A 24,963-nucleotide genomic window follows, 5' to 3' on the forward strand; every position below is an offset into this window, starting at 1 on the left:
GCTCAATTTGAGGCAGGGGAAAACATATAAGGAGATTAAAACAAAAACACTGGATGGATTTTTATCATTTTATGATGGTTGTGTACAGGCACTGCCAACACACATTTCAGTACAATCAACTTGTAAAAGTCCACGCACACTTATATGACCCCTTTAATAAAATAATATTAACAAATGATTGAATAATTAATTCATTAATTTGTGAATGATAAATAGTACATACGTACATGATATCGTGTAGTGCATGAGCTGAGCATAGAAAAACTAGTAATTGTTTTTCTGTTTTTAAAGGGGCTATATGTAAAGATTTTCATGTATTAATCGCATTTTTATTGGCAAAGTGTGAAGAGCTTGTAACAACTTTAAAAACTAGTTTTTTCTTCCCCAACTTCCTAGATTGTTTATGAAAGCCTGTAGACAGATTTTTATGTGAAGGACTCTTGATGTTTTTGCCGGGAAAATCAAAAGGATGTGACACATACGCATGCTCCTTAGAACCTCTCTTTTGTTCAATGACACATGGAATCAATGCTTATACAATGTTCAGGAGAATGCTGAAAGTGACATTCTGTAATGTCAATGTGTCATGCAAAGAAAAGGGATTAATTCAAACTATAGTCTCACATAGCCAGATCTATATAGTTTATACTCTCAAATCTACTTTATATATAAACTATCATAACAGTGTAATTTTAATTATTGGAATTGGAAAGCTGGTGCAAACATATCCACATCGCTATGATCAGATGCTTTCTTAACAACTTTCTCAGTGCTGTCATGTGTTTATTTTGTTAATGAAAGCGTGCAGCAAATATTTATATCTTCATCTAAACGTTTCATTCAGCAGTGTGGATGTGTCGGGATGTTCGTTAACAGTATATCGCTGCAAAGGGATTTCCAACTTTTTTTTTTACGTCTAAGCAAAAAAACGAAAAAGCATATATTTCATGCCTTGAATCACGTTCAGTGTCTTGTACTTTACGTGTGCACAAGTGCAGGCACGAGCAAAAAGTTGCCTACTGTAGTTCACTTAAAAGCCACCGGTGTCGCTAGTAATGGGACGGGTTTCTGAATTCTACGTATAGCCCTTTTAAAAGAAAAATGATTGCGCCACCAAAGAAAGCACAGTTTCTTTCCCAGTGTGAAAAAAAACTAGAAGCTGTGAAAATAATGATTTTCTGCTCACTGTTGAAGGTATGCGTCCATTGCACTATGCTGCCTGGCAGGGGAAGGCCGAGACTGTACTTATGCTTCTGAGAGCTGGAGCTTCTGTAAATGGGGCTTCACATGATGGACAGATCCCTCTCCACCTGGCTGCACAGTACGGACACCATGAGGTGGTACGTACCTCACTACTCCTCTACTTTTGACCAATTTGTGCCTGTCTACGCTGACACAAGGGACAATATCAAGAGTCAAATTCTGTAGATTCTAGACTTGCGTACAGTATTGGGTTTAGTTGACGGGTATGGTGGGGACTTGTACTGATGTAGTCTGGTATGCTTGTAGCTCGGCTCTCTTGGTTCTTTTGGTCCTTTTGGTCTGGACCATAAAATAAATGATACATTCAGTCCTGGTTCGTTTAGCATTCATACTGTCATTTTTAACACTAAACATAAAGCTACAAAACATAAGGCATAAGGATAGGGCCACAACCTGATTGGACCGCTTTTATGACATTTTTGCAATGGAATTTACCAAACATCCAAAACAATGCTGTGTGTTGTTGGACTAAATGCACGTTGTATGCGTGTTCATATAGTGGTATTTTTTTTACCAGCTGAGAACTCACAAAGAGCTAATAAAGTGTGTAAGGGAATCAAAACAATGCAAGGAATTCCTCTGTTGCACATAAATGAACATCTGCTGCAAGGAAACGGCGGTTCCCACTCCTGTATCGAACTGTAATAGAACTGTGACATCAAATCCTGTTTTTGGTTTGTTGAGATGTCTGTGATCCGTTACATTCATATTTCAGCCGAACCGTACCAGAGTTAATTTGGATGTGGACAGAGACCCCCTGAAAATGTAGGTCTCGGTTTGCTTGTTTGGTGCACACCAAGGTTCGGATGGCATTCTCACACTTACTCAAATGAACCACACTCAAATGAACTAAGCAATCACACCAGAGTTTGTTTAAATCAGACCAAACCAACCAAGTGAACACGCACCAAGTGATTTCCATGCAACAATTTTTTTTTTCCTTTTTTACGATAATCATAGAAGTTTGTATTGCCATCATAAACTATGGGTCTGCATTTGTTATATCTAGTGATGCACCTCAGTGAATTTTTTTCCGAAATTGAATTTAAAGGAAAGCAGAAAATAAAGTTGATTTAATAATCAATGAATAAATCACATTTATTTAAAAAATCAACACACAAATGAAATCCGAGTTGTATATTCTACTACAATTCGTAAAAATGTAAATGGTGGCTGCAATAAATTGTATTCATGACAGATTTATTCAAACACACATTAAATATAAAGACAGGTTAAGTAAAAAATAAAATGAATATACAATATAGTGCAAAATTCTCCCCTCTATTTTTATGACTAATGACTTTTCTGAGGTAAATGTCACAAAGTGGGCCAAAATCATTGACTGAAGCGCTGACATTTCATTCAATTTAAAAATATTATAATACAAGTATTTTCAGTTGCCAAAATTTCAGTGCATCACTAGTTACATCACTCAGTAGTTTGTTCAAAATAAATGGGCGAAAAGGCTGAATGCAGCACTGATAGTGACTCAGGAATGTGCTGCGACTCAAACCAAAATATTGCTTTTGAGGCTGTTTACAGATCTCTGGCAGCTAGATAAAACCGATGCGTAGTGTTTTATGTTGTCTAAAGGGAAAGGAAGGAAAATGCAAGACATGTCGTTGCACGCTCAAGGCAAAAAAGAGGTCCCTACTCCTAGCAAAGATATAACATTACTTTGCAGATCCAGGGCTTTGTTTCAAAACAATGCATTTTTTTTTGTTAACCTAGCTGTGTATATGATACCTCTCAGAACCAGGTTAGATTGACCAGTTGTTTGGCTTGAAATGCTGAGTATTCCCTTTCCATGTGTCCTACCTTTTCTTACAAAAAATGTCACAGGATATACGGTGTGCCATATAACGTAATAATTTACAAAGGATCAACGGTATTTCTCTGGCTTTTCCCTCTTAGGCCTTGACCTTTTTGGATGCTATTTCAGCTTTTCATACATGTGTAGACTACAACCGATATGACTTTTGACATTGTCTTCTATTGTTTAATCCCAGAAACCTTATGCAGGCAGACACCGCTCCTCTGACCTTTCACTGTATCTCTGTTTCTGTGTCCCTCAGTCTGAAATGCTACTACAACACCAGTCCAACCCCTGTACTGTCAACAAGGTGAAGAAGACCCCTCTGGATCTGGCCTGTGAGTTTGGCAGACTCAAGGTGAGCCGGGAGGAGATTTTGAGAGTGGCGCTCTCAATAATAATAATAATAACAACATCTCTTGTGACCTTGTAACTTGGCCTGCCACTGTACCCCCTCAGTGGGATTAATGTGTTTGAATTGTGCTATTCAGGTCTCAAAAAGCATATATCAGAGATGCCACAAAACATAAAAAAAGAAAAAGATTGATGATAATCTTGCGGTTTACCTGTGCAGTGCTGACCAACGATATCAAACAGAATTAACTTTGTTAACGAGTTAAAGCCTTATCTTTTGGAAATCTCAAAATGAATATCATTTTTTATAAACTTTACATTACAATTTTGTCATGCCTACATGCATCCGTAGCAAAGACTTTGTATACAGAAAGCCGCGCCTCAGTCTCAAGAAGATTGTGAGTCGCAAGTACCAAAATGTGTGCCTTACTGCGCTTAAATGGTCAAAATGCCCGTCTTGGCAGGTATTTGTTTAGTTAAACACAGTCAGTTTTGGAACCTAATTAGTTTAGAAAGATAACGTAAGTTGTGTAAGATTATATCGGATCCGTGCATAAACTCTTAAAGTGAAAGCAGTCTAATATTCCTGCTGGTGTCTGTCATGTTAATAAAAGAACAAAAGAAAAGAAAATCACTCTGCTCTTGACTGAATAACTTTTGTAAATAATTGTAAGCATTAATCTTTATTTAATTTTTACAATGAAGACTATCCAGTGTTATTTTGCATTTGATTACTTTTAATTTCTGTAGTATTTCTTACCTGAATATACTGTATATACCCACCTGAAAAACTTAAAGCCGTGTTTATTTCCTATCTCTCTTTATTCTGAATCTATTGCATTTATTTGTTCTTAATTTATAAGTCTTTTTACTTGTTTTTTTATGAAATTGACGAAAAGTAGATTTTTCTTTGTATATGCTGTCAATTATAGTTCTTTGAAAGAAAATCGGTATCGGCATCACACTTTACACACATCACACAGAAAATTGCAATCGGTGCATCTCTAGTTTTTTATTTTTAGTGTTTTATTCTTTATTTATACAAAATAGTATAGAATTTTATATTGATAACTTATTGTAATTGGCCATAACATTTAAATAATTACATCAATATCAAATATATGTGGGCACAATAGTTTTCACCGGAGCTTGATGATGTGGGTGTGGAATTGTTCAGCTATTGGTATTTCTGCATCAATATAGTTAGGGCTTATCCGATTTAAAATTGCTTTGCCTTTTATAACTTCTAACGTATTTATCCCAGTCTCAGTGTAAGCTTATAGCGCTGAATCTATTTCCACACTGCATTCTCAAATGTAATTATAAGCAGGAGTTCATGACATAAAGCTTGAAAGAGGTCTTGTTTATTTTTGCTATGACTGTATTACGTGCGCATTCAGTGGCAAAGAATATCAGGAAGCTCAACTGCCTGAGATAGCTTTCCTGATGACAGAGAGATCTCTAATTCACCTCAAACTAGATTCGCCAGGGTGAACTATTTCTATTTAATCTTTCGCCCAAGTCATTTGGAATTCTAGAATGCAAATGCTGCAGAGAGTCGGGCTGATGGAATGAGTCTAATTTAGCAGCACACCAGCGAGTCAGTTGCTGGGCTAGAGGAGGATTCTGCCCCAGCTGGAAACTGAATTCCATTTGACAGATTCTCAATGCCAGGGAGTACAAAGTCATATGCCAGGGCTGACAACCAGGCTGATTGTTTTCCTGTAATTTAAATTGGCAGTGACATCTTGTTTAGACCCAAGTAGGCAAAACTGTAGCGCTTTTTGGCTGAAAGTTCTCTAGTTTTGGATCAGTTTCTCACGGTTTCTTAATTCTTTCTTACAGGTGACCCAGCTGTTGTTGAGCAGTAACATGGTGGTAGCTCTATTAGAAGGGAACGGCAGAGATAACACCCCCCTGCATCTGGCTGCCCGCAACGGCCATAAGGACATCATCAGGTCCACTTTTCCCTAACCCCTTGAATCCTGTTGTGTTTTTCTAAATCTTCCTTTAAGTCTATATATCAGCTTGTGCACTCAAACTGTTGTCATTGTTTCAGAGGAGAGGTGAGCTCTTTTTAAAAACATAGTGAGCTGCATACTACCTACAGTATACCTAAAAACATACTATGGTCATGGAACCTCAAAAGTGAATGATTTGGAGTGCTTGACATAGGCAGCAAGTCCCTGCTCCACACAAATAGCAGGGAGACTTGACTTGCAATTGATTTCATTGGAGTTTGACTGTAGCATTCTACTAAGTAATGGCTCGATAATCTAATAGGTATATAAAAACAAATTACATTGCGCACACAAACATTGGGTAAAATAGTATATTTTCGATTACACCAGTTTTAATCCATTTAAATTATTCTTGATACATTTTGTATTAATTATTTTCAAGTGTTGAATGGAAAATAAGTTTATGATCATTGTTTCCTATCGTTTATTTATGATGAACATTTCTATTCCATCCACAATCTTGGATTTTTTATTTTTATTTTATTTTTTAGCTTTTACAGCCTGAATTTTTTTTTTATTTGTAAAGTACTGAAATTATTTATTATTAAATATTAATAATTTATTTTAAAAATAATATATATATATATATATATTATTTTTAAAATAAATGAATAATATTTAATAATAAATAATTACAGTACTTTACAAATACAATTTTTTTTCACTTTAGGAATTTAGGAACTTATATATATATATAGGTTCCTAAATTAACAGTGTGAATTTAATAGGATACTATCACCGGATTTAAATAAATAAAAAAAAAACACTGCAATGCATTTTAGGATTGCATTCTTCACAGAGAATATGCAGTGGCATCTTAGAATTTGGCCAAAATCGAGAAGGCATCATAAATACATTACCTACATTTTGATATGTCCGTCGCATCTGGAGCTTACCTATTATGCCTTAAACTTCTATAGGCAGTCAGTTGCAATAAGAGTGAGAAAATATGGGTGTTAATATACATGCAAGCTTGCCGGGAGGGAGGTTGTCTGTCTTTTTTGCAACATACTGTAGTGTGCTGTCAAGCAGTCAGTCAGGCAGACTTTGGCTGGACGCTTTGTTGACATGTTTGTCAAGCAAGTGAGGTGAAGAGAAGGAGGTGTGGAATGAGTGTACTGTGTGTGTAGTGCGTTTGTTAGTGTGTGGATGTGTTGACCTGGGCTGCCCTCCCCTCTGAGTGTGCTGTGATGGTAACATGCATAGGAATGAGGCCGAATAGGGTTACACCAGCCAGTCAGCTGCTCAACATGCTCCTCTAGCAGTAACCATATATGAAAGTTCAAGCTTCAGCTCTCCCCTCCACTGCCTTTCTGGAATGCTGGAACTTGTAAACATGGGAAAGAATGACAGTGGTAACAGGCGGCCGCTCTACACTTCTTAGTATAAAACATTCAGTTGCTTGGCCTTCTTAAAAACGTAATGAATTTATGCTGAACAAACAGATTTGTTATTTCTTGATGTGTTGAAAAAAAATCAATGAACATTTTTACTCGGGTGAATAATAATAATAATAATAATAATTATTATTATTATTGTCATGTTGACAAAATGAACATTCCGTCATCATTTACTCACCCTCATGTTGTTCCAAACCTGTATGGCTTACTATCTTCAGTGGGACACACAAGAATATATAGGTTGCTGTTTTCCATCAAATGGTAATAAAAGGGGTCCCCAAAAAGTTCTACAAATTTGGTCCATATTCTGTCATCATGACTAAATGGGTGAATTTTTGGGTGACCACTTTTTGGTGACCTCCTTTAAAGAGGGAAGGCAAGCCTTTAATCTATTCAGTTGCCTGAATTAACCAATTAGCTCAATGGATAATGTAGACTGTACTGCTGCTTTGGATACTGAATCCCGAAGAGACACTCAGAATGTAAAATTGATTGATGCACAGGCTGTTTTTGTTACTCAAAAGCTTTAAATTGCCTTGACTTTTGACCCCTTGCTGGTGGTCTTGAACTTACTATCATCATGTGGTTTTAGTTTGTTCAGCCCACTCACTGCAATTTTTGGTTTTGTAGTTGTATTGTTGGAGGGATAACAGAAAAATGTCCTAGTTTTGCTAGTTTCATGTTTCTCATACTGTATTTTTCTATAGTTTCTTCTCGCATATTAAATTAATTTCAACAGAAATCAATATTTTATGTCAATTTGTTAATTAATTTGGCAAATAGCAATTTAATAAAGGACATAGTACAGTATAATACCTGGTGACCATGTCAGGTTTAATCTTGTGGTAATGAGCAGCTGACTGAACCGTTTATTAAAGACATGAGTGATTTTGTTCGTGTTTTGTGGACAGGATGGCTCATGTGTCTCTGTGGTCTATCACTCATTTTTAGACTGCTGCTAAAAGCTGGGATTGACATAAACAGAACCACTAAATCCGGGACGGCTCTGCACGAGGCTGCCCTCTACGGGAAAACGGAAGTAGTAAAATTATTGCTTGATGTAAGTAGATACACACAGAATAATAGGAACAGTGTTGATTTACCATCTGCATATTTTCTGTCCCTACACAAGATGTACTATGGCAATACATGATTTATTTCGAAGAGAGTTTAAAGTGAACTTATGTCAGATTTATTATCAAGAATAAATACTCTGGGGAAAGACGAAAAAAAAAAAAATCTTTACTGAACTAACCATCACATTTCAATCCACTCGTTTACCGTCTGTCATTTAGACTGGGATTGATGTGAACAACCGCAACACCTACAATCAAACAGCCCTGGACATTGTGAACCAGTTCACCACTTCACATGCCAGCAAAGAAATCAAACAACTCCTAAGAGGTGACTCACCTTTTTCAGAATTTTCATTCTTCCTCTTCCTTGCCCTTTCCTTCCTTTATCTTCCATTTCCTTATCTTTTTCCTTTCCTTTCATGTCCTTTTCCCTTTCCTTACTGTTTTTCTTGTTCCTCTTCAAGGCCTTCCTTTTCCCACTTCCCTTTCCATGCCTTTTTTCTCTTTCCCTTTCTTTGTCTTTTTCCCCTTTCATTTTCTTTTCCTCTCCTTTCATTTCCATTTCTTTCCTTTCCATTTCCTTTCCTTTATCTCTTCCTTGTTGTTCCTTTTTACCTTTGTCTTTTTTTTCTTTTTCCTCTTCCTTATTATCATCCTTGCTGTTTCTTTTTTTCCTTTTGTGTCCTTTTCACTTTCATTAGTGTTTTTATTATTTCTCTTCCAGGCTTTTTTTGTTCCCATTTTTCTTTTCTTTTCCGTTCCTTTCCTTTCCTTTCCTTTCCTTTCCTTTCCTTTCCTTTCCTTTCCTTTCCTTTCCTTTCCTTTCCTTTCCTTTCCTTTCCTTTCCTTTCCTTTCCTTTCACTGTTGATGTACCTTATATTATTTAATGCCAGGCCACATGTTTTTGTTCATTGTTAGCTTCGACTGGATGTAGACAATAGTTGTGTTTTGTGTTGTGTGTTCGTTTCTGGGAATATGCTTTCATAGCTTTTGTCATAAAGCTTATAGAGTTGCATAACATTACTGTCCTGGGGCATATCAATGGCAGCCATGCCTGGAGATTTAGCTAAAAGTTTAGTTTACCGGTTTGCGTGTCTGTGTCTAGGCGTACTGTGTGTCTGGATGTGTTAAGTCGCTGCACCCTTCTACTGTCCCTCCTGTAATCCAGCAGCTTGTTGTCTTTGAAGTGCAGCTGAAGGAGCTGTGTTTGAAGATGAGGGATGTTTAGCATCCCTGTTCTGAGCTCAACTCCTCATTAAATTTTCAGATGTGCTAAGTGCTTCAGAGTATTTAAACACTACATTACTCCTCTTTGAATTCTGCTTATTGGAACAAGCCCCACCTGAGTCTTGAACTCTTAGAATTTCAGGTAGTAGTTCTGTGTACCTTGGTTAATATCAAGACCTCAAAAATGACTTCCACCCCGAGTAGAGGAATGATGAATATTTTCAATGCAAACTGTTTTTCTGTCTCTATCATTCTCACTCATTCATGCATCCATTGTCCTGGGTTGTGACATTAGATGCCAGTGGAGCATTGCAGGTGAGAGCTTTGAAGGACTACTGGAATCTCCATGACCCCACTGCACTCAACATCCGGGCAGGAGATGTAATCATGGTAGGCTTAAAAGCAACACCCCACTATTTCTCAAAAGAGGTGTCCTAATTTAATACTGTATAATGTGCGTTATGCAATTGGCCTATATAATTGGCAATGTGCTTGAGCGTTGCCTTGATCTGCATTCTTACCAAATAACTGTATTCTGATGAATCACAGAAACATCAAAACCCAAAACAACAAAGTTTAGACTAGTGGAAGAAACAGTAAAGCTGAAAGCAGTTTTAGAACGCTGAAAATATGCACTTAGATGCAAGACAACACTCAGCATTGCATATCATATTTGATGTAATAACTGATATAATCATGCACTGCACATAAGACATAGCCGTAGCTGAACAAGTGAGGATGGTAATTTGGTCTTCCCTACAGAGAATACTTTAGCATGTTGCAACAGGTTTTTGCTAATCAACCTTTGATGTCTGACTTGAATGAACCGTAGCTTGTTGTTTGTGCTATAGTAGTGTGTGTTCAGCCTAGTTTCCCTTCATAACAGTCTGCTTCACCCCCACTAAAAGACTGTGCGTGTACTCTATAGAGTGCAGCCCGAGGCTCAGTGCCGCATGTACGCTATGTCTCTGTTCACACCTTGTCTGTCTAGATAGCTTTAGGCGTCCATTCTGCTAGCATAAAAGACTGCTGTGCTTTTGTGGCAGTGAGGCATAAGAGACTTTAGGTGTTTTTAAAAGATTGCAATGAAAGAGAGTTCCCTTACAGCAATATTAGGACTTTAGGGAGTTGAATTAGGGGTAAATTAACAAATATCTCAATGATTAATACAGTAAGAGGTAAAATATGAACCGTTATTCACCTTTAAGAGACAGATGTGGACCTTTAAAATGCAGTTTTGAGAAACAAAGCACTTGACTATGGGGTGAGTTCATTAAACAGCGTGGTTCATTTGCAGATTGTATTTCAGCAACACAAAAACGTATTTACTAATCACCAGCAGTAGTTTACCCAGGCACTAAAATGCTGAAATAGCACTTAACCACGAGTATTTGTCATTCTTTTCCTCGCAAACATGTCCCCTTTTAATGTAAATGATTTATTATTGAATTATATAGTAAATTGCATCTTTTCACAAAACTCAGCACTATTTACCTGGTGTAAATAGCGTTGTGATGTTCCTTTGCTGGAAAAAAAGGTGGTAAATTGAATTCCAAATAAATTTTAAATTCATACAATTATGATAAAATTATTGATTAGAGTAATTTATAGCTTTTTATGGATCTCAATAATGCTTAATTTTAATCTACCGGTACCTAACAATAACAACGCTGCATTGACCAATTAAAATTATAGTTTTCTTTTTTATATTAAAATATAAATATTAAATGAAAGACTTAAACAAAAATTTGAAATGTTGCCTTGGCAACTAACTGAAAGTACTCAAATTACTAAAACTGAAATAAAAATAAAGCTAAATAGAAGTATAAAAAACTTAACAAAATTACTAAAGAATAAACTAAAATGAAAATTCTAAATATTAATGCATACTATAAAAGTATATCAATTATACAAAAATATAATTTGAGCAGTCAAACATTTTTATATAATTATTCTAAAATGGACCAAACATTAGAAAAATAGAAAACTATTGTTTTCAAAGCTGAAGTAGGATAATAGATTTATTTCAACCCAAATCAATATTGCATGTCCACGTGTTTATTCAATCTTCTTCACATTGGTCATGCAATCATACAAGGGGCATGTTTGCCCCGTTACCTGATTTGTAGTTTTTCTTTTATTTAATAGACTTCTAAAAAAAACCTCAGACATCCAGTCTATTTCCAGACCTGCTTTAAACACAAATTCATGTCAGTCAGATGCACTGACTGCTACACGCGTCCTCTCTGCCATGTGTGGAATGTCAACTGACTTAATTTACCACATTGTTCGGCCAAATGAGGAAACGATCACAGGCTTGGCCATGAGGTTAGAAGAAAAGGTTAGAAGATGGTTATTTAAAACTTGATGACACAAAGGTTATTCAACTTTGAATAGTGGAGGGTACACATTTATTTAAAATGATTACACACAAAAATAAAAGAGAAGTCTCATTAGCTCTAATTCTCTAAAAAGGTGTAAGCATTCTGACACAGTGTCCTAACCAGATGCAATGTGATAAGATTCTAGCGACAAGCTTTTTGTCTGTCCACACCAGACGCGACACTACTACGAGACAGAATCAATACAAAAACACAGCCAATTAGAAGAGCATGTGGGCGGAGTCTCTCTAAGCGCACAACACTCGCAAACGAAATTGATAAGTACATAATCAAATTAATTTATTATTACACCCTTTTAACATTATTAAAAATACACTGAGTGACTGAAACAGTCTTTGTCATAGAATACACTTGTTTGTTCACTTTGAGTTCACAGTTTGAACCTTAAATCCTTTCATTTATTTTCAAGATCTGAGGTAAATGATCCATTGTCGCTTTCAGTGTGGCTATAAAGGCCTCACTTAAGACGCTTTTAACATGAAATAAATCACATAATCAGTCATACTTTCTATGTTGTTCTTCTAGCGACGCCGTCGCGACTGGTTAGGACAAAAACACTGATTAACATGGAAAAGATACCTTTTATCACGTTTCGTTGTGTGTCTGGTTAGGAGGACACGGTGTAAGACCTGTTGGTCCTGAATATCCTGTGATCTCATTGGTCTGTTCCAGGTCTTAGAGCAGCACATGGATGGTCGTTGGAAAGGGCACATCCATGACAGTCAGAGAGGCACTGACCGTGTGGGATTCTTTCCTCCCTCCATCGTGGAGGTTATTAGTCGCAGATCAGGTATATTGAAAAAATCTGTTTATTGTTCAACATACTCAAGCATTTATTTGTAATATTATTACACTGCACTGTTCCTATTATACAGCGCTGGGAGATCCAGTGAGAAAGAGTTTGAATTTGCCGCAGAATTAACAACATTGCACCGAGATCTATTGTGGGAAGCGTTCGAATTTGGCGCAGAATTCTCTGTTATAAACCACAGATATCAGATCAACCAGCACTGACGTATAAACCAGGAGAGACATTGTTCCATGAACGAACAATTTATAAAAGGCTTTTCAATCCACAAATCACCAACATTCATCTATTTAATGTATCAATACAAACTGTAAACATTGTATTGTGGCAGAATGTTTTTTTTTCTTTTTTACATTATTAGTCTACTATTAAAACCTTTCAATTCAAGCACTTTTCAAGGGCTTTCAATTGCTTCACACTTTTTCCAGCACTCTGCTCTAAATATTATCCAATTTTAATGTTATTTTTGTAATTTTATGATTAACTTTGATTAATAATCCTGGCACCACCATCTGTAGAACTTTGTGCACTGGTGCCCTTATTATATTATCAGCATTTGTATTGAAATATTGTCACCATTTTGCTTTAAAGAAAGCTGCATAAGTTTTTGACTTAAAAGTAGTGCAGAATTATATTTAATAACTTTTTTTGAAATCCCTCATAATCCTGAAGATTTTAAATGCGCTCCCTGACATTTGTATCCCACAGTATGCATATCAAAATAATGCATACTGAACTAGTGCAGTTCTCATAAATTCTTGGACAGACATGTAGTCCATTGATAAAGGCTCATGCAGACACACATTTTAATGGGATTAACAGGAACATATTGGGGGCAGGCAGATCAGCTTTAGAGCCATGTGCCTCTATGTAAGGGGGAGCTGGCCTTAGATTGCTAGGGCCTGAGCAGAAAATCTTTCCCTGAAATGAGTCTGGTATTTTTTTTTTTTTTCTGTGCGCGAGAGCGAGCGCAGCGGCAGACTCAGCATTCTGTCATGTCACAGCATCAACATCCTGCTGCTCGTACGAAATTAGCCTCCACTATAAGCTCCTGCTTCAATACTGCTGAAGAGGACATGATGGAGGCAAAACCGCCAGATTAAGACCCAACCACTTATCTCATTGTGCTTGGTTTTTTCTCCCACCCGTTTTATCTCATCAAGATGCTAAAACCCCCCAGTTCCGTCTCAGTCTTTCATGTTAAAAGGATAGTTGACACAAAAATGAAAATTCTGTCATTCCAAACCTGTATGACTTTCTTGCTCTATGGAATGGCAAAACATTTTATTTTTCATACAATGAAAGTCCAATGTTGTTTTAGACCCCATTTATATTTATTCTATGGAGAAAAACAGGTTGACATGGAACAACATGAGGATGAGTAAACGATGACAGAATTTTCTTTTTTCACTTTTCTTTTATTATTCATTTAATGAATAATACAAATTTATTTATAAATTAATTTATTTATGTTTTTGAAATATGTCTCACCAAGGCTACATTTATTTGATCAAAAATACAGTAAAACACTAATGTTGTATATAATAAAATAATAATAATTTAAAATAAATGGTTTCTATTCTAATATATTTTAAAATGTAATTTATACTTGCGATGGCAAAGCTAAATTTTCAGCATCATTAATCCAGTCTTTAGTGTAACATCATAATGAAACAATTTAAGAAATCATTCTAATATGCTGATTTGGTGCTCAAGAAAACAGCTGTGCTGCTTAATATTTTTGTAGAAAATGTGATAGTTTTTTTAAGATAAGATTTTTGAGGAATAGAAAACTCAAAAGCACAGCATTTATTTGAAATAGAAATTAATTGTAACAAATGTATTTACTGTCACGTTTGATCAATTTAATGCATCCTTGCTGCATTTATATTTTATTTAAATGTATTAACCCCAAACTTTCATAAACTACCTTTAGTTTATATCATTTAAAGCACGTCTCTAATGGAATCATCTTTCTCAAGGATGATGTTTCATTTGTGCCCATGGTGCCTCATTTGTGTTTCAATGTTGTGTCCATAGGGGGCGTTCTCTCCCGGCAGGCCTCACTGCCCAGCCAGAGACATCACATTCTGTCCCGAGCCCTGCCCTCACACAGTTCTCATCACACCTCTCACACTGATGACTCCTACACCTTATACTCATCCACCCGTCCTGTACTGACTCACCACAACGGGCTGGATCAGCACTCAGGTAGCGTGAGAATTAGACTCTTAGGGATGAATTCAAGTGTACACGCCTGCAAATTTATAATCTAACCTCAAGAGCCCATTCAAGCATCTTTGAGAGCAAAAAAAGTCCTCCATCCCTGACCATGCGAACAACACAAACTGCACTTTAGCCCATCAAATTTTCCAAACTCTTGTGATTCCTAGTTTAAAGCTTATTTTGATCAGCACTGAGCCCTAAATGCCATAACACACCAAACCAACATTTGGCTGTCAGCTCACTTTTTGGGGTGTGTTCTGCACCGTGGCCCGTCAGCACTACTTGGATCTCATTGTTGATGGCTTTTTGGCCAATTGAGCATGTTGAATCAGCGTCAGGCAGTCTGTGAGACGATCACTCTGATTGGCTTTTCAGTTTAGCGAACCACTGCACGAGAAGAAAAGTGAATGTGATGAATTCAAGTTAAGAAGACACACAGACGGCTGTTCTAATTTTACGTCAGAGGTGATCTTACCTGAGAATTGTAATATGCGAATATTTTCATAACGACATGGTCGTCTGTAATGAAGAAAGTGATCAACATGTTTCGAAATGGAAAGCAAGTGCTACTTTGCTTGCGGTTTGTATAATCCGCAGTCCTAGTGTCTGTTTCCCTTTTTGAGTGGCGAATATAGACTACTACCACCATCTGATATAGACAGTTATTCCCTCGCATACAGTATGTGCTAGTTGGCCATTGGCTGTAGTCTTTGCGCTGTGTTCAAGCAAAAACTTTTAACGTGACATGAAGAGAACACAGTCTGCTTTCGTCGCTGCTAGTTCTTTGATGTCGGCCTTAAGACTCCCCCTCTGGCCCTTTAAAGTATTTGTGTTTGCTAGGTGTGCTTCCCGACAGTCCCAGTGCCCTGTGTAAGCCAGCTTATATTTGGGTCCTCAGGACCTCTCCAAATGGTAAGAGTTGCGCATCTCCCCTAGTCTGTTTTCTCCTCCTCACGTCCATCCGCTGGTCCTAAAGCCTGTACACCAGTGACTTTCGTGTCAAGTTGAATTTTTCCCAGCTGTTTCACAGGGTTCCTGTTCTCTTAGGCTATATTTGTCCTATGCTTGTCAGCCTACAATCAGCTTGCCATTCACGTTCCTTAATTTGCACGAGTCCTCCTCAAATTTCCCTTGTACTCCTTAACATTCCCATTGTCTAGAGAGACCTTGCTGGAGTTCAGAGGTCGCAGTGCAAAAAATCTTTCCCCCATTTGTTGGCCAATGTGAAGAAAAGGAGTGTTTTTTTTTTTTGGGACATTATTTCACCAACTGTTCTTTTTCTTTCTCTTATGTTTGTCTGTTCCTCTTTCTTTCCGCAGGAGACAGGAACAGTGTGGGGAGTGCAGGCAGCATGGGCAGCAGTCGCAGTGCTGGCAGTGGACAGAGCACTGAGGGAAACTTTCCTCACAATGGACCCTATCAGTCACCTTCTGTTATCCAGGACACCACCAAGGTGAGCTTCAGTCTCACACACGTCCAGTGTTCCCTTTTAAGCCAGGGCTGGGCAACTCTGGCCCTCAAGATCCACTTTCCTGCAGAGTGTATCTCCAACCCTGATAAAACGAATATGCCTGTAGCTTTCTACAGTAGCGCTGCTTCCAAAATCAAATACTTCCCTACTCTATAGTTTGCGAAAAACAGTACGGCAACATAGTAATATGGCCAAATACATAGTATTCTAAAAAGGGTAGGCGAAAAGTTCCCGGATGACCTACTACTTCCACCGAGATTCTGAAGTGCGTATTCGATGGACACTTTATTATCCCGTGAGGCCACCAGAGAGGATTTATGAAAGGAAGTGAGGTGACTCAACTGACACTGGTAACAACTTGGCGGATGTAATACGTCCGGATTTCATTTATACTACCCGTATTCATACTATATAAAACATACATTTTTATCGGTCATATATTCAAATGTAGTACCTACTCAGACAGTACGAGATTTCGGACGTAACTTAGTAATTTTGAAGACCTTGATTTGCTTGTACAGGTGTGTTTGATTTGAGGTTGAGCTAAACTCTGCAGGAAAGTGGATCTCGAGGGCTAGAGTTGCCCACCCCTGCTTAAAGCCTGGAGATTTTCTGATTCTCTCTGCATGGCCATTGATTTTCATTAGGGAATTGAAGCTGTGAGAAAACTGGTGTGGAGAAATTTGCAGCACTGATTAATTCTTGAGATGGGAACGCCATCACAGTACATAGATTTCATGGTTCATAGAGGCACCAAAGGGAAAAAATAATTACTGTTATATATAGAAGCCATTTTTGTCGTGTGCTCTCAGTATCTTATTTTTCTTGTAATCTTGACAAAAGTTATTTTGAGTTTGTCTTGAGTTTTCTTGAAAAAGCAAGTCAGAAAAATAACTATTCTTACCAATATTAAATAACTATTATCCTGTTGTTATTAGTAGCCTAAATGTTTGAAATATATTTTATATATATAATATATATATATAATAAATTAATAAAAGAAAGAAATGAATGATTCTGAATTAGGTCATTGGTACATTAGGTGTTTTTGTTTACACTACCATTAAAGCATTAAAGAAGTGTCTATGCTCACCAATACAGCATTTATTTGATCAAAAATACAGTAAAAATATGAATAGTGTAATATTATTACATTTATAAATATACCATTTATAATAACTGTTTATATTTTAAAGTGTAATTTATTCCTGTGATGGCAAAGCTTTTAGCATCATTACTCCAGTCTTCAGTGTCATGATCCTTCAGAAATCATTCAAATATGCTGATTTGTTGCTGTAAGAAATATTTCTTATTATGAATGTTGAAAACGGTTGTGCTGCTTAGTATTTTTTCTGTGATTTTGTGTGAGACTTTCCAATCATCAAATAATCCTAAAAAAATAAATAATATATACAGTATATATATATAGTTTTGATTATTTGATGAATGGAAAGTTCTACAGCATTTATTAAAATGGAAACCTTTTATAACATTGTCTTTACTGTAAAAGTGATCAGTTTAATGCATCTTTGCTGAATAAAAGTCCTTGAAAAAATCTTGCTGACCCCAAACTTTTGAACGGTAGTCTTTGTGCCTGAAGGGTCCGGCAAATAGAAAAGGATTTTGCTAAGCAAGAACAGTAATTAAAGGGAACATAGCTCTCATCTCTATCACAGTGGTATTTCCCACTTATTACAAAACACAACAATCTCTGCATTTCATATGCAGATGAGCCTACGGTTACTCCTACTGCAGCATTTATTGCATTGAAATTACCATTGCGCACTTAATGTTGATTTCATGCTGTGATTTATCCTCAATATTCTCAATGATTGGGTCTGTAAACGTCTGTAATAGAGAGTCTTACATTTGAAATTAAAGAGATGTTCTTGTTGATACTTGTAATTAATATTCATGTGTAGTAATTAGAGACTCTGTGTGAAGTCTTTCACACGCAGTAGTGGTCTCAGTGAGCTATTTCTGCCAGACAGCTGCTGAGTGAAATGTGACACAGTGCTGTGTTTTTCCTACATGTAGCTGCCTCCCTCTGCTGGAGAACTGGTGGAACAGTGCAGTCGCGCTCATGACCCTGCAAAACACACGGACCCTCATTCAGGTCAGCACTGTCTTCAAAAGAGTAAGCAGAATTGAAACGAATCATAAGATAGATAACTTGGGGAGATCTATATATACAGTGCTGGGTAGTAACTGATTACATAATCTGGATTACATAATCAGACTCCAAAAATGAAGTACTTGTTATTAGATTATATTACATTTTAAAATTTACTTTTTTATTGATTACATGTTATTCTCACAATGGCAGTAAATTATTCATAAGTCATTGATTCTCCCTACTTCTTTTTTATCTTTTACGTTTTCCTTGCTAAAAAATCCTTGGATACGTTCAGAAGGTCTTCAGGGTTTGTGGAATTACATGCATTAGTCATGAGCCTATCACTGAAAACTGAGACCCACAGCATTTGATCACTGGAGTTACAGAAATCATTTCACTTTTAAGAAGTGCTTTCTCAACATTGCATATCTAATCAACTCCTGACAAACACATTCATTATTATTTGAATTATCACTCAGTGAGTCATTTAACCGAGTATTACTGTCTTTGGAAGGCTCTTGTCTTTCAAACACATTAAATGTACAAATTCACGTCATTTAATATTTACATGCGATGCAGGGATTCCACAACTTTTTTTGACCTTATATATTTACCTGAAGTACCACCTGAAAGGGTTAATAGTTTAGGTCAATAATAAAATTAAGTCCAGTGATAGAATTAAGTTATAATGTCTATTAATGGTCACATGATATGCAGGTCAACAAATAAAATATATATATATTTTTATCTTTGTTAGTAAGTGTTTTATTTTGATTTAAAAAAATATACATATTACATTTTTATGACGTATTGTTCATTCTTAGTTCATGTTAACTAAGGTAGTTAACTAATGTTAACTAATTAACCTTATGGTAAAGTGTTACCATAGTTTTTAATTAAACTCATGAACCATGAAACTCATGTGATATCCTTGAGCATGTCTTGCCCATGAAAAAGACACATTCAGAGAATGGTGTTATACAAATTTCACCTCAGCAGCCCTGTGTGTTCATTAATTATTTTATTCTCTAAAAATTAGCCATTTCTTAGCCAAGACACGAGCAAGGCAGCTTAAAAAACCTGTTCATACCTGCTCATTTTTACTTATAGACTGATACTGTGCAGTGTCAGATTTCAGTAGGAGGGGCTAAGTTGTGTGTAAGTCTAAAATACCAAGGAAAAGAGGAGAATTTGAGAGGGAGAGAAGATTATAAATGGCACGGACACAAGAGTGTTTTTGTTGTGGCTTTGACTTGAAGAGGATCTAAAAATAAGCATGAGATCAGGAAACGCTCCTAAAATCAGCTTATTTTATGGAGGTGAGTTAAATGGAGTCGTATTAACATGCATGTTATTGCCACTGTGGACATTTTAAAAAGGTACATATCAATTCAATCTTATTATCATGCTTTGTTACAAGTTAATGGGTTGTCATTTTATGGATTTCATAACTTTTTTAACTTTAGTTTCTTGCCAAACAGTTCCTTGGGTGTACTGTTTGTTATCATAGAAGGTGGTGTATGCTTGTCTGTCTCTCACATGAACACATACTTTCACAATCACTCATCAAAACAGCCTTAGGTCTTAAAATCCTCATCTCTAAATGTCAGTGATTGCGCTATTCTGGTATGATCCATTGTTAATGAAGATGAAAAAAAAAAACTGTGCCTCGGGTCACAGGAGAACATTTATTTCTGCTGAGACATGTACTACTTCAGCACACTGATTTATAAACATGCAGGTACAATAACATGTATGAAAGACTGCTCTGGGAGTCTATACTCCACAGCCTAAGGCAATAGCCGAGTCTATGACCAACAGAAGTGTGTGTGTGTGCGCGCTTTAGGTGCTCTTGGACGGAGGATTCCACTGAGCAGCTCCAGACCTGGAGAACAACATGTCATCCATCCACAGCAACTTCTAGATGGCAGGGTGAGGCCAAGGCAGAACAGCATACTATCATATGCTACATTGTAAAAATGATATATACTGTTGTATGTGTACTGTGAGCCAGATACAAATTGTCAATATTTAACAAAAAGACTCGCAGTGCAATGTACTTGATTTGACCTTTCATTTCCAGTGTAATCGATGTACCTATTTTTTGCATCTCTTTCTTGATTAATTTTGTCAGACTAATCTTTTTTTTTTTTTACAAAAAACTGGATGGTAATAATAATAGGGTTATAATAACAATAAATTACTATTAAGCAGTACTAAGTTATTATTATTAGTATTATATTACAAATATTTTTATACATTTTACAGTACATACATATGGGATCAACAATGTAAAATAACTAGTGCTGTCAAAACGATTAATCGCATCTGACAAAAGTTTTTGTTTACATAATATATGTGTGTGTATATATATTTATTATATATGTCTGTGTGTTAGTGTGTGTGTGTATGCTGTATATACAGTATACACACACACACACACATATATACTGTATATCTCATCAGCGATTAATCAATTTGACAGCACTAAAAATAACCAATTTTATATAATATATAAAACCATATTATATAAATATTTTATATAATATAACAATTATAATTGATATAATACCACTACTACTACTGCTAATGATGATTACTATTATTAGGATTTTTTTTTTTTTTACACAAAATTGTATTAAAGTTTAAAACAATTTATTTCAATAAGCTAATTAGATGCCACTTGCTGAGGTCTTGTGACAAATATAGTAAGGTCATGTGATAATGTTGCATACAGTTTGAAATGTTTATTGTGGAATAATGCCCACTCTTTCACTTTCTACTTAAATGTTTTGTTGGGGCAGTACACGGTATGCACTGCACATGCACACTATTTATTAAGTAGTAAATTAGGATTCTCTTAGAATAGTAACCATAAATAATCATCTGAATCCTCTTTATTTTTCTTTTTGTTTTCAGTAGTACACCACCTATTAGCATTTTCACATCTAAATGACCTGTGGCCCTTAACATGATGGCATATTCTGCTTTTACTGTATGCATAATGCTCAATCATTTCTTTGAATCAGGATGCTGAGGCAATTTACCAGTGGCTCTGTGAGTTTCAGCTTGAGCAGTACACATCGAATTTCCTCACAGCTGGTTATGATGTGCCCACAATCAGCAGAATGACCCCTGAGGTGAGCCATCTTTTTGTGTATCAGCATTCAAGTACACAGGCTTATGTTTGCATCTTGCTGCATTTCTGGCACAACTGCATCTAATAGATATCAAAGCTGAACAAACCGTAATCAGGTTTCTGAGATGCTTTTACGAAAACTATAAATTTTGTGACTGAATCAATTTTTTTGTATGGTTTTAGGATCTCACTGCTATTGGCGTTACAAAGCCTGGCCACCGCAAGAAGATCTCTATGGAGATCAGCAACTTGAATATCCCAGAGTGGTTGCCGGATTACATTCCAGTAATTCAATGCTATATTTTCATTTAAACAGTTTTAAACATTTACCTACATGTGCTGTAGAAGTTCAAGGTTATGACACGGCTAATGAGAACTTATGAATTTAGCAATTATCTGTTTATTAACTACTTATCACAGACATTGACTTTTATATGCTTAAAGGGTTAGTTCACCCAAAAATGAAAATTCTGTCATTAATTACTCACCCTCATGTCGTTCTCACCCTTTCGTTCATCTTCGGAACATGGTTGGAGATCTTTTAAGTTAAATCTGAGAGCTTCCTTGACCCTTCATTGACAGCTACGCAACTACCTTTTGTGTAGTTGAGTGTTCTGTTTGCACAAAAAACACAATTTACCATTATTTACAAAATATTATTCTCCAACGCGCATTCACGAGAGCACCACGACGACACATGCGTGTTGTTGACGCGAGAGCAGACGTGCGTTGGAGATTAATATTTTTTGTAGTAAATAAAGTGGTCATTTTATTTTTTTTGCGCAAACAAAGAACTTGCGTCACTTCATACAATTGAGGTTAAACCACTGGAGTCAAATGGAATTCTTTATGATATATTTACTACCTTTCTGGGGCTTGAAAATGGTAGTTGCTTAGAATAGAAAGCTCTCAGATTTCGTCAAAAAGATCTTCATTTGTGTTCCGAAGATGACCGAAAGTCTTACGGGTTTGGAACGACATAAGGGTGAGTAATTAATGACAGAATTCAATTTTTTGGGTGAACTATCCCTTAAACCATCAGAAGCATTGTCAATTAATCAAATACATTAATAGAAAAACCATACTTGTCTGTTTGTTTCAGTCTGATATTGCGAAATGGCTCAGTGCTATTGGGCTGCCACAGTACCAGAAAAATCTAGCAGAGAATGGATATGACTCCATCAGCATAGTGCAAGATATCACATGGGAGGATCTACAGGAAATTGGCATCATTAAGCTGGGTAAGTGGATTGATAGATGCACTATCGTTAATTTTTTTTTTTTTTTTAATAACCTTTAATGTTTTTGAAAGAAGTCCCTTTTGTTCAAGGAGGTTGCATTTATGTGATAAAAAATACAGTAAAACGGAAATATTATTACAATGACAGTTTTCTATTTTAATATATTTTAAAATATAATGACTTCCTGCAGTGTTTTTCCTCCAGTCTTCAGTGTCGCATGATTCTTCAGAAATCATTCTAATATGCTGATTTGGTGCTCAAGTAAAAAAACATTATTATCAAATTTGAAAACTGTTCAAAAGAACAGTATTTATTTGAAATAGAAATCTTTTGTAACATTATAAATGTCTTGACTGTCACTTTTGATCAATTTAATGCAATTTTTGATGAATAAAAGTATTAATTTTTTTCTTGACCCCAAACATTTGAACGGTAGTGTAGATAGATAGTGTTCCACACATTTAAATGATGCACTCAGATTAGGAATATACCAGATAAATGACACGGTTAACAAAATGTCATTAATGCCCATGTACATCAGATTATTTTTACTAAAAGTATATCTGTGGATTAACATATTGTTTATCTACAGGCCATCAGAAGAAGCTAATGCTTGCTGTTAAGAAGCTCAGTGATGTACAGAAGGCTCGTAAGAACCAGGCCGAGGGGCAGGCGATGCTACAGCGCCGGAGAGTTCCCCCTACCCTCGAGCTGGTGGCCATCGAGCACCACGACAGCTCCGACTGCCCCTCGTCCCCTCTGTCACCAAAAATGCTCACCTTCCAGGACAGCGAGCTGAGCGTTGAGCTACAAAACGCCATGGCTCGGAGCGGATACAGTGGAGGCCAAGATGGTCTCAGCAACGTGAGTGGAACAGCCATGCGTCTTAGTCAAGAAAGCATTGGTACACGGTCAGGAGGGTCAGGACGGTCGCAAGAACGCCCAATGGCGTCGGTAACCCCCCACAGCCGCTCACAAGAGAGTCTGGGCAGTATGGACAGCAGTCCCAGCAAGGAACAATATGCCATCATGGAATCTCAGGATAAAAGCCAAATATCACCTATCAAAATGGCGCCGGTGTTGCCGCTACAATCTAATCACCCCTTATCTGGCAGTCCAGCAAGGACGCCACCCATAATCACTAGTAAAATAGCACGCTTTGCATACCCACCCATCCTCACCAAACCCAGACCGGTGGTTTCTCCCTCTCAGCCCCATCATGGATCACCTCTTCAGAGGGGCTTCAGCTATCTGTCGCATCAAAAATGCAACCCCAACATGGGAAGCCCAGGTCCAATCAGACCCCAGCAGCCAAACGGAGACACACCCCGGTCCAAAAAGCGAACTCAAAGTCTTTCACGCTATGCTATGTCGGATGGAGAGAACGATGAAGACGACATCTCAGCCCCTATGACAACTTCTGCCAATGTGGCATCTTATGCCACGCTTACTCGCAAACCCGGCCGCAGCCAACCGTCTTACGTCAGTGAGCGTCAAGTGGGCCGCAGTCATTCCTTCGCCATACGTGCCAAGAGGAAAGGTCCTCCTCCTCCCCCTCCAAAGCGACTAAGCTCTGCCCCGAGTGGGGTAGCTACAAGCGGGGTTGAAACGGAGAGTGCAGGAAGTGTCCGCAGCATTGCAGCCAGGCTGGAGAACAATAAAGGAAGCCCCAATAAGACATGCAACAGCCCTGTTTTTAAAGCCATGACGCCAGCCACCCCACCAAAAAATATGGGCAACCGTAGGAGGACCGCTAGTGAATCTTCAACGTATGAAACGAAGCATGGCGTAGAAAACCCTGCAGATGAAAACGTCGGCCCTCTGAGGAACCAGCAATGTGCAGGTTCAACATCCTCACAGGAGAGCATACCTTTCGCTGAAGAGGGCAAGGTTACCATCAAACAAAGGACCAAAATAGCACCTGCTAAGATAGAGTGTGAGGCCGGTGTTGAAATTCTGAAGCCGGCACAATTCATCAAATCGTCCCTAGAGGTGCATGAGTTTAACTTAAAGGAATCAGACACGGTCAAAAGGAGACACAAGCCAAAGGAACTGCAGATGATAGGTCAGGGCACTAGCACGCAAATAGGAAATGAGAGGGCCACAGGGACCAAGATGGTCTCGCAACGCATGCAGAATGGTGGATTGACAAAAAATCCTTTTAAATCTGGCCTCTCTCCAAAACCAGGCTCTCCACATAAACCTCCCACCCCTTCTAAGCCCACACGCCATTCTACTGCAGCAACCTCAGGTAATGCAACCTGTTTGGCTTTTGTTTAATATTTTATTTTAAACACATTCATAACTACTTACAAACATACACTACCGTTAAAAAATGTGTGGTCTGTAAAAGTTTTTTTTTTTTTTTGAAAGTAATAAATACTTTCATTCATCAAGGACACATT

The 24,963-nt window shown here is 37.1% G+C and overlaps 1 protein-coding gene across 3 annotated transcripts in view; it reads left to right on the forward strand.

Moving 5' to 3' along the window:
• caskin2 (CASK interacting protein 2) overlaps window positions 1-24,963 on the forward strand; it is a 57,194-nt gene that overhangs the window by 28,073 nt on the left and 4,158 nt on the right. For 2 of the 3 annotated variants that reach the window (XM_056255468.1, XM_056255470.1), the window contains 15 exons: window positions 1,195-1,340; window positions 3,339-3,434; window positions 5,276-5,388; window positions 7,803-7,911; window positions 8,147-8,255; window positions 9,451-9,545; window positions 12,230-12,347; window positions 14,406-14,576; window positions 15,911-16,044; window positions 18,100-18,178; window positions 20,025-20,110; window positions 21,208-21,318; window positions 21,501-21,602; window positions 22,420-22,558; window positions 23,151-24,809. In XM_056255468.1, the coding sequence (XP_056111443.1) occupies window positions 1,195-1,340; window positions 3,339-3,434; window positions 5,276-5,388; window positions 7,803-7,911; window positions 8,147-8,255; window positions 9,451-9,545; window positions 12,230-12,347; window positions 14,406-14,576; window positions 15,911-16,044; window positions 18,100-18,178; window positions 20,025-20,110; window positions 21,208-21,318; window positions 21,501-21,602; window positions 22,420-22,558; window positions 23,151-24,809 (3,267 nt within the window). Of the gene's footprint in view, window positions 1-1,194; window positions 1,341-3,338; window positions 3,435-5,275; window positions 5,389-7,802; window positions 7,912-8,146; window positions 8,256-9,450; window positions 9,546-12,229; window positions 12,348-14,405; window positions 14,577-15,431; window positions 15,510-15,910; window positions 16,045-18,099; window positions 18,179-20,024; window positions 20,111-21,207; window positions 21,319-21,500; window positions 21,603-22,419; window positions 22,559-23,150; window positions 24,810-24,963 lie in introns of all 3 variants that reach the window. The other variant, XM_056255467.1, reaches the window with a different exon arrangement.

The sequence above is a fragment of the Rhinichthys klamathensis genome, unplaced genomic scaffold (genome assembly GCF_029890125.1).
Source record: "Rhinichthys klamathensis goyatoka isolate OS25496 unplaced genomic scaffold, OSU_Roscu_1.1 h1tg000121l_1, whole genome shotgun sequence".
Lineage (NCBI taxonomy): Eukaryota > Metazoa > Chordata > Actinopteri > Cypriniformes > Leuciscidae > Rhinichthys > Rhinichthys klamathensis.